The 14,156-nt window shown below is 37.3% G+C and overlaps 1 protein-coding gene across 6 annotated transcripts in view; it reads right to left on the bottom strand.

Moving 5' to 3' along the window:
- The window catches only part of EPB41L5 (erythrocyte membrane protein band 4.1 like 5), a 143,020-nt gene that overhangs the window by 90,918 nt on the left and 37,946 nt on the right, over positions 1-14,156 (bottom strand). For all 6 annotated transcript variants that reach the window (XM_035008198.1, XM_035008197.1, XM_035008199.1 and 3 more), the window contains 4 exons: positions 5,427-5,469; positions 4,334-4,412; positions 3,276-3,320; positions 3,044-3,096 (listed from right to left, as the gene is read on the bottom strand). In XM_035008198.1, coding sequence (XP_034864089.1) covers positions 3,044-3,096; positions 3,276-3,320; positions 4,334-4,412; positions 5,427-5,469 — 220 coding nt within the window. The remainder of the gene's footprint in view (positions 1-3,043; positions 3,097-3,275; positions 3,321-4,333; positions 4,413-5,426; positions 5,470-14,156) is intronic.

The raw sequence follows: 14,156 nt of genomic DNA, 5'->3' as shown, positions 1-14,156 counted from the left end.
TCTCTCTCTCTCTCTCTCCCCCTTCCCACCCCCAGCTTGTGCACACGCTCTCTCTTAAAAAAAAAAAAAATCTAATGTGCAGAGAACATGACATCATACACCACTAACAGATACAGTCTTGGAGTGCCTGGGGGGCTCAATTGGTTAAGTGTCCAACTCTTGATTTCAGCTCAGATCATGATCTCAGGGTCATGGGATCCAGCCCCGGGTCGGGCTCCATGCTCAGCATGGAGTCTGCTTATTCCTCTCCCTCTGCTCTTCCCCCTATTTGCACTCTTTTTCCCCTCTCTCAAATAAATAAATAAATAAATAAAATCTTAAAAAAAAAAAAAAAGATACAGTCTCTGTCCTCCTGGAATTGTAAATTGTTAATCCTAAAGAAATAACTGAAAGAGGGGCATCTGGGTGGCTCAGTAGGTTAAGTGTCTGCCTTCGGTTCAGGTCATGACCCCAGGGTCCTGGGATCTAGTCCCGCATTAGGCTCCCTGCTCAGCAGGGAATCTGCTTCTCCCTCTCCGTCTGCCCCTCCCCCCTGCTCATGCTCTCTCTCTCTCTCTCTCAGAAATAAAATCTTTTTTAAAAAATTTAAAAATTAAAAAAAAAACTGCAAGAAAAATTAGTAAAAAATATCTGGGGAAGGGAGGCAGTAGGAAAAAACGTGGATAATGCACAAACATTTATGTACCCACCTGTGGTCACCTCTGAACTGTGGGTTTGGGGAAGCAGGGTATGTAATTCTAATTTTCTATACTTTAGACATTTTTCCTTTAAAAGAATTATTTTACTCATATTTAAAAATTAAAATATTTCCACTTTTATAAAAAAAAATCCGGCTGTGTAGGAATAAATAGATCTTGAGATAGTAATAAAAATGGTAACTCATTTATTGAACAATGACTCTACACATTAGACCTATTACAGATATATTGTCATCTATTTTCTCAACAACCTTGCAAAATATTTATTATCATGCCCACTTTATTACTGAAGAAATTGCTCTTTTGTCTGGACCATAATGTTTTTTAAGAAGCACCAAACCAAATCTGCTACCTAATGTTGTTCAGGATATATACTAAAATGGCAAGGAAAAAGTGAAAGTATGAGAAAAAGTTAATAACAAAAATTATTCTGATAAAATATAAAATCATAAATGAGAAACAAAGAACTCATTTTATGAAGATGGGAGTAGTACACTTCAGCAAATTTATTCTTAAGGACCTTAAGACAGGATTTGGCAAACTATTAGACACGGGACAAAGAGATGCACAAGATATGACGAAGTGTGAAGGAATCATGTAGATAATGGTGCTGTGGATGAAAGAGAAAGTCGGACAGAGCTTTTACTTAGGAAAAAAATGTGATAAGTAGAGTTAAGAGATAACAAAATAGAGCCACAATGCATGAATCAATAAGTAGTAAGCACTACTTTGAATAGTGTTTTGTTAAATACACAAAAATGTAGAAAATCACATTTTCAGGAAGCACATACCTTGGCTATCATGACACACAGTTAAGACCCAGAAAGAACATGTGAGGCCGTAACTGGCAGAACCCACACATTGACAAAGACAGCTTTTCAGTAGATGAAAGTTTTAGAATTATCAACCTCATACCGGAAGTAATAAAACATAGAAAGTGTGCTTTCAAGAAAAAATGCTGCTAAAGGCATAGCATTTCCAAGCTAGTATCTGACTTTCTGCAGATGAGAAAACAAATTCTAATTTGTAGACAGACTAGGATAGTAGACAGAGGCAGGTAGATAATTTACACCACTGACAAATTTTTGAAGTACAGAAATTTCTTCTGGTCACTAATCCCTCTATCAACAGGAAAATATGCTTTCTTAAAACAGTGAAAACATGAAATAAGCGAAAATATTAGGTTTACCATAAAAACATAAAAATTTATTCTTATTATCCATACATATGCAAATAAATACTACTGATCCTAGAGGGATTAGGAATAAATATGTAATCGCCAAAAAAGTATAAATGCCTTCATAATCATTAATTTTATTTGTATTCGAGTATATACAAATACTCCAATAGAATATTTCTGTTTTGTGAATGAGGACCAAAACTATAGTTTTCTCAAAATGTTAATTTTTCAGGAAAAAAATTACCTAAGCTTAACAGTATTTGGTCAGTATAACAAGGTACAAAACAGTGAGTTTTTCATTAATCTCATTTATTGGAAAATACTTTTTTTATTGTTAAAATAACCATCAGGAACTTTGAAACATAAAACTAAAAAAAGCAAAACATGTGACTATTGCAAAAATTTACTCCTATATCCCTGCATTCTTTTCAAGGAAAAAAAGTAGCAGAAGGTCCCGTTATACTTATTGAATTATCAAGTCAACAGCAATTTTTGTTTGAAAACAAGGTACAGATGGAAAGGGAGCAAATAAAATGAAAGGGAAGAAAAAGAAGGCAATGTTCTAAAACAAGTGAAAGTAATAGTTAGGGTTGGATATTGATACAAGTTTACACAACAACAGCAGTGTTACTTTTCTTGGCACATCACTTTGAATCTTTTGAAATTCTTAACTAAAAATATACAAAAAAGAATTATGCTTTGAGGGCGCCTGGGTGGCTCAGTTGGTTAAGCGACTGCCTTCGGCTCAGGTCATTATCCTGGAGTCCCGGGATCGAGTCCCGCATCGGGCTCCCGGCTCGGCAGGGAGTCTGCTTCTCCCTCTGACCCTCCCCCCTCTCATGTGCTCTCTCTCATTCTCTCTCTCAAATAAATAAATAAAATCTTTAAAAAAAAAAAAAAAAGAATTATGCTTTGGGGTGCCTGGGTGGCTCAGTCGTTAAGTGTCTGCCTTCGGCTCAGGTCATGATCCCAGGATCCTGGGATCAAGCCCCGCATCGGGCTCCCTGCTCTGCGGGAAGCCTGCTTCTCCCCTCCCCCACTCCCCCTGCTTGTGTTCCCTCTCTCACTGTGTCTCTCTCTGTCAAATAAATAAATAAAATCTTAAAAAAAAAAAAAAAAAAAGAATTACGCTTTATTCTTAACAGTCAACATAAGAACTGCTTACCTTGCAGATTATAAGCTGCCAACTGAACTGCTGTATCAAAGGGACACTCTAATCTGAGACCAAAACATAAATTTGTTAGACAAGTCAACTTCACAAGCTTCATTTTAAGATAAGTGGAAATAATACATACTTTATGTTGACCATTTCTTTTTCATAATTAACTATGAATTTATTTTTCAAAATCATTTTCAATTACTTAAAATGTGGTTTACCTTAAATAACTGATACTCACTTTCCACTGAGAATATCTTGTTTTAACTGAAGAACAAATAAATACCTAATAAAAATAAAAAGCACACATTTAACTAAACAGAACAATTTACTTTGAAAAATAATCCTACCGTTCTAATTTGAGAAGAAACATTCTTAATTACAGAATTTTACCTCCAATGGAATCTATAATAGAAAAAAATATGAAAAAAAAACAACAAAAAACAAAAAAAAGGGGGCAATAAACATCAGGAGGATGTCCATAACAGCAAGGAATAGAAGGCCACAGAGTACAAGTACAACCACCTTAAGATTAAAGGTTTTAAGCAAATTATTGAGAATAAGCTCTGTGATCTAATTTAACACTACTCTCACAACACAAGTCACCTCGTATGTGAAAGGATACAGGGATGTATGTTACAATGGAGATTAGCTATAATCTCACTGGCAGAATATTCAAGAGGAAACCCTTCTAAAGGGACTTGGCAACTCAGTTTTTACTTAATAAACAGTATGTGTGAGTGAATCATGGATTTACCATATAGAGTCAGTGAAAAAACATGAAGGAGGCAGGACAAAATAAAAATAATTGTATATAACCTACTTAAAGTTTGTTTAAAACTATTCAAACCAAATCAGGATCTAATATTTTTCATCAATGGCATTTCAATAGGTAAAGTCAGGAGCCAACTTGAATAAACTCCCAGTGGCCAAAGATAGATCATTTTGAACATCAATAAACATCAATAAATATAATACGGCAGCATAGTCAAACATACCAGTCCTGTTTAAAATCCATGAGTTGATAATGACACTTAAAAAAAAGAACTCAACTAGTTACCTTTAGAGGATGCTAGGGAACCAACTCTTTTTTTGGAAAATTGATAAAGGAAAAAAAAAATCCTACACTTAAAAACACTGTCCCAAAATGAAATTCTATTGTCTGAGGTCTTAACCAAAGGCAAGAGAGATCCATTTCATTAGTGGTCTACAAGCTGGAAAGAACTATAAAGGCAATCTTCCAACATCTTTAGCTAGCTGACCAAAACTTCACCCTGTACAACTCTAGAGTGGTCTTACCGTGTTAGCTCTTCACGAAGATTATTTGGTTCTGAGGAATAAAATTTAACTCGAAGATGCAGACAATAGGGTGAACCAACTGTCATTAAAAAACAAAAACAAACAAACAAAAATACTTTAACTTTTTATATAACTATTCTAAGAGTAAGAATTTTCAGTCAGTAAATTTGTTAAAAAGTCTACTGAAGTGAAGACAGAAGGTAACATTATCGTGGCAATAGTTCATGCACCAAAATATTGTATGGCTTAATTAAAGCCTCCCAGGCTTTAATTACACGTAACACAAAAAAATCAATCAGCAGATTTTTTAAATGTACCAACCATCATATAGTACTATCACAATCAGCTGTCCTCCCAAGAATAGATAGTTCTAGATTAATTCTAACAGTTCTGGGCCAAATGCATCAAATATAAGTTTTGACTATGCAATCTAACAGCCCAAAAAAAACCTGGCAAGCTGTATTTCTTGTGAATACTGAGTAATGCCTAGGTTATTAACTGCTCATGGCAAATCCCCCCCACACACACTTTCCAATTCATTTCACCTACTCCACACTGATGTCTGAATTCTCAGTGGTCCCATTATTTTGTAAAGACAAAAGTTGAGACGCTCTGAAACCTCTTACGACAAAGGACAAACTGAATTACAAACCGGACATTGGTATCTTCCCCTGACTATTGCTAGGAATAATAACATTTTATGTGAATTGTTTCATTTCATTACTCTTAATTTTTAAAAGTTACATCTTTAAAGTCTCAAAATATTTTATAGAGCAGGGCAGATGCCAAATAGGAAAATTCCAACCTAAGTAAATTACTAAAAGTTAAGCATCTCATGAGAACTCAATCTCCTTTGCAAGCTGCAAGTCTTTCTCCAGGAAATAAACTGTAAAGCACTTGAGACTCTAGATTACTATTAACCCTATATTAACTTAGGGGGTAGGTCAGTGTATCAAATCGAAATTATCTTTAGAAAGTAGAGATGCTAAGAAACTCATCTGAAATATGATCTCTTTATTAGGAATCAGAGCTTCTAATACATAATTACATATAATTAAATTCACTTTTTGTTCACAATTTTTTCAACACTTACTTTTTACTTGCTTTTTGATGCTCTTGGTACCATCTAGCCAGTGCTGAAAACAAAAGCAAAAATCAGATGTGAAGCAGATGACAGAACTCAACATTTTCATTAATAACAGTTAATTTTCATCATGCTTCAGTGATAGCCACAAGGAAGTATCTCATAAGAGAAAAACAAAAGTGAGAATGAAAATGGGAGGAGGATTATCTGCCCCAACATCTACAGCAAACTTAGGACACACAAGCAAAAAATGACCCAAAACCAGATACAGGACTTCTTTTTTTTTTTTTTTTTTAAGATTTAAGAGAGAGAGAGTGAGCAAGCAAGAGTGGAGGGGCAGGGGGGAGGAGCAGAGGGAGAGGGACAAGCAGACTCCACGTTGAGCACAGAGCTCTACGTGGTGCTCAATCCCAGGACCCTGACTGAGATCATGACCCGTGCTGAAATCAAAGAGTCGGCCACTCAACCAACTGAGACACCCAGGTGCCCCTCAGATAAAGGACTTCTTAAAACAGTTCCTCTGATCCCTCATAGTAACAAGGATGGTATTTAAATTCTGCCCTTAGTTTTCCTATTTCCCCAAAAAATTAACTCTCATACTCCACTGCCTGGTTCATTCTTGTGATAAAAATGTAAGATTTACTAGGAGATCATAACCAAAAATGAGAGGAAGTAACAGTGTCACTTAAATTTTACAAAAAGATACTACTCAGAAGTAGTACTCTTTGAAAGAGCCTACACTATAAAATTAGATCTCATAACTAAGGCCCCACCTATTAAATGAAGCAATCTTTGCTCCTTTGCTTTACAAATAAAAAATGTTAACTGTGACTATAGTAGACTTCTGGTTTCAAAACTAATAGTCTTTTGATTTCTGTAACCTCCCCACTATGAAATGTCCATAACACAAACAGACTTTAAGAGGCAATTCCAGAGGTTTCCACAGATAAACCATTCTCAGCTCACTTCTCACTATTAATCCCTTTACAACACCAAGTCCTAACAGTGGCAGGATGCACTCATCCAACTAAGATATACATGATTGTGTTCTCTCCAGCATGCTTACAATTCCAAGCACCCTAAAAACGAAAGGAGTGCTCTTGTGCTAACTAGTTCACAGAGCTAAAGAATCCAGTTTCAGAAATCCAGATAGGCAAAGAGTGGGTAAACAAGGCTGCATTGTTAATAGCCTTGTAACCGTTTGCTTTTCTTGCCAATTATTTGCCTAGCCTCTTCTCTCCATTTTCCAAGATCCAAAAGTGAAATTCACAGACTACCAGTGTGCAAGCGAAGTACCTCTTCATGTTGAAATAAGATGCTCAGTAAATATTTCAAAAGGCAATTAAATACTATGCAATATTTTCTCTGGATCCCAAGTGTGTGTAGGCTACTTAGCCATTTCTCTTTTTTTTTTAAGATTTTATTTTTAAGTAATCTCTACATCCAATGTTGTGCTCAAACTCACAACCCTGAGATCAAGAGTTGCATGCTTGGGGCGCCTGGGTGGCTAGGTCGGACAAGTGTCTGCCTTCGGCTCAGGTCACGATCTCAAGGTCCTAGGACTGAGCCCCGAGTCGGGCTCCCTGTTCAAAAGGGAGTCTGCTTCTCCCTCTGCCTCTGCCTCCACCCCGCTGCTCAGGCTCTCTCTTTCAAATAATAAAATCTTAAAAAAAAAAAAAAAAAAAAAGAGGGAGAGAGAGAGTTGCATGCTCTACCAACTGAGCCAGGAAGGAGCCCCAGCCATCTCTCATTTTTTAATAAATTCAGTTGGACATCCACTTTTAAGCCTATTTCAATCTAGAAACTGTTCAGTTTTACACATCCCTCCAATAGAATACTAGGCTGGCCAGCAGAAACACAATTCAATCTATTAGCAGAAAAGATGTCAACCTAGTACAGCAAAAAGTCCATCCATCATGGCCAATGATAGCAACTAAATATCCAAAAATCCCAAACTTAATTATGTTAATACCTACTATAGCCTGATGTCAATCACATATTGGATATAAGATAAAATTAGTTTTTATACCCCGGATAGTCTTCCACCCACAACATGAATCCCAGAAGTTGCTCTATCTTCAGGTTTTATTTACTCTACTGCAATGAATTAACAGGTGTCTGCTGGTGGCCTGGGCAATCTTACATGCCTATGGTTAGGGAGACCCCTACACCATAATGAGCACAAATGAGTACAACTCCATCAGGAGGTAATTTAACGATGCCTTAAAAAAAATTGTCTTTGGAACCATGAGAGACGATGGACTCTGAAAAACAAACTGAGGGTTCTAGAGGGGAGGGGGGTGGGAGGATGGGTTAGCCTGGTAATGGGTATTGAGGAGGGCACATTCTGCATGGAGCACTGGGTGTTATGCACAAACAATGAATCATGGAACACTACATCTAAAACTAATGATGTAATGTATGGGGATTAACATTAAGAATAAAAAAAAAATTGTCTTTGACTCAGCCAATTCTACACCTAGAAATAATTATGGATGTGTGCAGATTTACTTACATGGAATTATGTGAGAGAAAGTTAAGACAATATATATATATATTCAACAAGAGTGAACTGATTAAATAAAGTATTTCAATATGATAGAACAGCATGCAGCAATTAAAAACAAGGAAAGCAAATATTTAAGGATCTGGAAAACTATTTACAATATATTGTTAAATTTTAAAAGGCAGGTTACAAAATATAATTGTTTTGCCAAAATGTACAAGTTTATAATAAAAACATGCTTTTTTTCTTTTGGACTGAGATAATCTATAACAAAACAGTAACACTCTAGGGGGTGGATACTGCTGGTGATAATTTTTCTTCTTTGTGCCTTCCTCTATTTTCAACTTACTCTACAATGAGCACATATTATTTAAAATACAGACCCCCTTACTTTAGTATTTTATATAAATAATATATTTATATGGTTTACTTTTGGGGTAGTATGAAAAGGTATGGTCAGCAGTCCCTCTACTCCCTGCAATAGGCCACCCCTCCATATACCCAATTTCTATCACCACATCCACCCTCCAACAAGATGTTACTGGTTTCTGACTCCTCCAAGAGTTTCTTCAAACAGGGAAGGAGGAAAAAAAACTGTATATATGTTGGTAGAACCTAGAGAACATTAACAATGGACTGAACATCAACAGGCTAACTATAAATTTTGACAGAATAAGCTTTGAGGAATATAAAGAAGGAAACATTAATGTAAGACCACGTGCTACTTCAAAAACAATCCATAGTCTTCTAGACAGTTATAACTTAAATTTCTTCCTGTTTAAGAACATGTAAGAGCTAGTCTCAAAAATACACCTTTAATCTTTAATTTGTACCCTACTACTCTAAGAAGCACATTAAACATAAAACCATCCCCGGAAACAGGGTTTTCTTCCAAGCAGGCATTTTAGTCTCTTCTTTACCTGCATATAATAACAGCTTCTAATATCTGCACTCCCTTAAGATGACCCAAACTCAGATAATGCATCAAGCACATTTTAAAGTGAAATTTAGGAGCTGGGGAGTTCTGGGTGACTTCTGGGGAAGGTCTGAGTTCATGTTTGCATATTCTCAAGTCTGTTTTCTTTCATCTCCTCCACATTCCAAGCCCAGGGACTGGAAAATTCAGAACTCAGAGACAGGCACTGATAGGATTTTCCTTCAGTAAGGGTCTTTAGGAGTTGAATTTAAATTACAGTAGAAGATAAAGGTGAGAGCATGCAGATATAGATTCTTGCATGCTTAGTGCAAAACTAACACAGTCTTCTTTCCCCATCATACCTTAAAACGAGTTTTTTAAAGATTTTATTTATTCATTTGACAGAGAGACAGTGAGAGAGGGAACACAAGCAGGGGGTAGTGGGAGAGGGAGAAGCAGGCTTCCCGCTGAGCAGGGAGCCTTATTTGGGGCTCGATCCCAGGACCCCGGGATCATGACCTGAGCCGAAGGCAGATGCTTAACAACTGAGCCACCCAGGTGCCCCAATTTCCTCATTTTAAAGTTTGGTTGATAAACTTAGACATCAAAGGATGTGGGAAGCCATCCTATAAAGCTGGGCATGAAAGAACAATTACTACCTGTGTGTGTCTTAAATTATAAATAGTATGTAATCACAATCACAACAGACATAACTAAATCAAACAAAGAATCACCTAGGGAGCTTCCAAAACACTAACATGCACACACACCCTCATCCCAGTCCCTAAGCCAAACAGTCTGTAAACAGCTCTTCAAATAAATGATTCCTGACTTCTAACCACCTACACAGCTCTACTAAAGAAATACCCCACTACTTTTGCTCAAAGAGCAGAGTCTAAACAGAGAAATGTTAACCGCCTTTCAAAACAATTGCATCTGCAAAAAATATTTCTCCTTTGAAGAGTAGAGGTTTATGCTCTGAATTAAAAGATCATTTCAAAATTTTAAACAATTAACAAAATGTTAAAAAAAATCTACGCTATAGGGCGCCTGGGTGGCTCAGTTGGTTAAGCGACTGCCTTCGGCTCAGGTCATGATCCTGGAGTCCCTGGATCGAGTCCCGCATCGGGCTCCCTGCTCGGCGGGGAGTCTGCTTCTCCTTCTGACCCTCCCCCCTCTCATGTGCTTTCTCTCTCTCTCAAATAAATAAATAAAATCTTTAAAAAAAAAAATCTACGCTATAAAAATGGAGAACCAATACAGTGCATTGCTGTAATCTAACTGAAACATTTCAATTTAGTCTAAATTCATTATAAATTCTTCCTGGGTGATTACTTTCTTGGTATTAACAGTCTGTGTTATAAGACATTTCAAATGAAGAGTTAGATAAGCCATTAAAATATATTTCCCTCTGTGCCTTTCTCTGTATTATTAGTATGCCCTCTTAAAATTCTTAAAAGTCAAATTCATAATGGAAATGTAGGTAAGTGAGGCAGGTTTTATATTCACTCTCCAGAGACAGAGCATGTAATCTATTTTGGAAATACACTTTTTACAGCTCCTCCTTATTTAACAAATATACGTGTGCCCGTGTGTGTTACAATATGCACATATGTTTAACACACACTTTTCTTTTTTTTAATAAAGATTTTATTTATTCATTAGAGAGATGGAGCACACAAGCAGGGGGAGAGGCAGAGGGAGAAGGAGAAGCAGACTTCCCACTGAGCTGGGAGCCCGACGTGGGGCTTGATCCCAGGACCTGGAGATCATGACCTGAGTGGAAGGCAGATGCTTAACATGTGAGCCACCCAGGCGCCCCACTTTATTTCTATATATATATTTCACTCCCCACTACTTTATTGAATTTCTTCTTTGTGTTAGGTTCTTAGTTAATGTACAATCCAATCATCTGCCAACAATGTTAATTTTACCTCCTGCTTTCCAACCTTTATAATAAAACTTCTGTAACTGCATTTGCTGGCACTTCTATTATGAAATTAAATAGCACTGGTAATAATAGACAAATTATCATCTTGTCTTTAGTAGAAATGCTTCTATCATTCCTCTATTAATCTAGGGCTGTTGTTGATTACTGTTTGTAATCAAGTATCTGTGCAGAAAGAGAGCAGAGCCACTGAGTAATCACCAGGTCTGTTCTCCACAGGTGCCACCTACACAGGTTGTACCACATGTCCACTCAGCACCTAGAAATGGAAAGAAGTACTCCTTCGAAAGCTGGATAGCGCTACACAGACAGAAAGAAGGTCCATTCCATACAGGCCAAAGTCCATTGTGTTTATTCAAGGAATTCTGGGGATAGAAAGAAGGGGCTTACCAGTCCACCAAAACACCACTTGGTAAGAATTCTAGACTCAAGTATTATCTGCACAACCTCAGATAAGTGAAGGTCAGCAAGACAAACACAGCTCACACATTATGCCTACAGTACCTGAAATAGCTGAATTCTAAAACTGGAACAAGAATAGCCTCCTTCCCTTAACTCAGTGAGCTCGGATTTGCTATCAAGGGAACAGACTGCTGCAGCCGCCAGGTGTGCACCTGTAACACATTTACTCTGTGTTCCACTAGACAATAAAGTGTCTTCTAAGCTTTGGATCTAACATCTCCATTTCCATTTCCATTCAGTGTTGTCTTTAAATGCCATCAACTTCAACTAATCAAGTTACTTTATTTTCTTTGTGGTAAAGATTTTAGTTCTGATCTTTTTTGAATGTAGTTTCACTTAAGTGTATGCCAAAGCAATAACAGCGTAAATGAAGGGTTAAACTGTTCAGAATTGGCACACATCACATCAACTCAGATTCCACTGCCAAAGGCAAGTCACACCCGAGCCTGATATCAACTGAGCAAGAAAGTACAATCCTCTTAAAACAAAGGCAGGAAACAAATGGCATGAAAAACCATACATGACAAATTATATCAACTGATACTGAATCATCCCTGCATTTCTGAGAATAAACTCCACCTGATCATAATGTATTACTTACACTTTTAATAGGCTGCTGAATACTATGTGCTGACAATTAGGATTTTTACACAGAGAACAAGGGAAGTTTAAACAATATATGTAGAACCAATACAAGCGATCAAATCAACCTTTTAAAAAGGCAAAAAAAAAAAAAAAAACGCTTCTCAGCCTTTTGGCTAAGATCAAGTGTAAAAGGGCAAAAAAAAAAAAAAAAAAAATTACTACTGACCTGTTAAAGTTCATTTTCATTCTTTTCCAAGTAAAGGGGATCTTTGTTTCCCTTTCCTGAAACATAACAGAAGTGTCTACACTCTAGATAATTCATTCTTCTCTAAGAAGTTAATGGACCAAGGGCACCTGGGTGGCTCAGTCAGTTAAGCACCAACTCTTGATTTCGGCTCTAGTCATGATCTCAGGGTCATGAGATCAAGCCCTGTGCACTCAGCACAGAATCTGCTTAAGTAAGATTCTCTCTCCTCCCCTCTGTCTTTGCCCCCTCCCCCCCCCCCAAATAAGCAAAGAACAAAACAAAACAAAAACCTTGATGGACCGGGCGCCTGGCTGGCTCGGTTGGTTAAGCAACTGCCTTCAGCCCGGGTCGTGATTCCGGAGTCCTGGGATCGAGTCCCACATCGGGCTCCCAGCTCAGCGGGGAGACTGCTTCTCCCTCTGACCCTCTCCCCTCTCGTGCTATTTCTCTGTCTCTCTCTCTTTCTCTCAAATAAATAAATAAAATCTTAAAAAAAAAAAAAAAAAAAAACCTTGATGGACCAGTTAAAATTCTAAGCTCTAAATATGAAGCTTGAAAAACTTCACCAAACAGACGTCACTAACATAGGCCAGAGGGTTAAATCTTGGTCCTGAGATTTATTTTGTTTGGCCCAGACTATATTTTTCTTATTCTTTAAAAAAATTTATTATGGGGGCACCTGGGTGGCTCAGTCGGTTAAGCGTCTGCCTTCGGCTCAGGTCATGATCCCAGGGTCCTGGGATCGAGCCCCGCATCGGGCTCCCTGCTCCGCGGGAAGCCTGCTTCTCCCTCTCCCACTCCCCCTGCTTGTGTCCCCTCTCTCGCTGTCTCTCTCTCTGTCAAATAAATAAATAAAATCTTTAAAAAAAAAATTTATTATGAAATATTCACAGGAAGTTACAATGATAATAGTGAGAGGTCCTGTGTACCCATCCCCACCTTCCCCCAATGCTTACATCTAACATTACTATAGTATAATACTAAAATCAGGAAACTGACCTTGGTGCAATGTTATATACCATTTTACTACAAGTTTGGACATCTGTAACTAACACCACTATCACTATAAAGAAATATTCTATTAACAACAACAACAAAATGCTCACATCACTCCTTGATAGTAAATGTAATATAGTAATATACACTTGCCCCCCCCCTCTAATTTCCTTAAACCTTGGCAACCATTAATGTGATCTCCACAATTGTGTCTTTTCAAGAATGTTATATAAGTGGAATTATAAAGTATGTGACCTTTTGAGATTGGCTTTTTTCACTCATCATAACGCCCTTGAAATCCAAGTTGTTTTGAGTATTCATAGAATAGATATTTCTTTTCTATTGTTGAACAGTGTTCACAGTTGATTTAATCATCAAACAACTACAGGACCTTTTGGCTTTTTCAAGTTTTTTTTTTTTGCTATTACAAATATAGTTGCTACAAATAATCATGCACGGGTTTTTGTGAGGAAATAAGTCTTCACTTCTCTGGGATAAATGGCCATGCATATAAATGCTGAATTATATGGTAAATGTATGTTTAGTATTTTAGGAAATTGCCAGATTATTTTCCATAGTGGTTGTAACATTTTTATATTCCAAATACCAATATATGAGAGATCCAGTTTCTCCACATCCTCAGTAGCATTTGGAGTTGTCACTATTTTTTATTTTAGCTATTCTAACACATGTATGATGATGACATCTCATCAAGGTCTTAATCTGCATTTCCCTGATACCTAGTGTTGGCTAACATCTTTTCATGTATTGGTCTACCATCTGTATATTCTCTTTGGTGAATGACTCTTCATGTCTTCTGTTTTCTAACTGTTGAGTTTAGGAGTTCTTTATATATGCTAGATTGAGTTCCTGGTCAGATATGTGGTTTGCAAGTATTTTCTTCCAGTGTGTAACCTGGCTTTTTACCCTCTTAACTGAGTCTTTCTCAAAGCAGAAGGTCTTAATCTTGGGGCACCTGGGTGGCACAGTCAGTTGGGTGGCCAACTCTTGATTTCAGCTCAGGTCATGATCTCAGGGTCCTGGGATGGAGCCCAGAGTCAGGCTCTGTGCTCAACGCG

The sequence above is a fragment of the Mirounga leonina genome, unplaced genomic scaffold (assembly GCF_011800145.1).
Source record: "Mirounga leonina isolate KUSES-001 unplaced genomic scaffold, KU_Mleo_1.0 Mir_151, whole genome shotgun sequence".
In the NCBI taxonomy this organism is placed as follows: domain Eukaryota; kingdom Metazoa; phylum Chordata; class Mammalia; order Carnivora; family Phocidae; genus Mirounga; species Mirounga leonina.
This window is presented reverse-complemented; position numbering and strand designations above follow the sequence as displayed.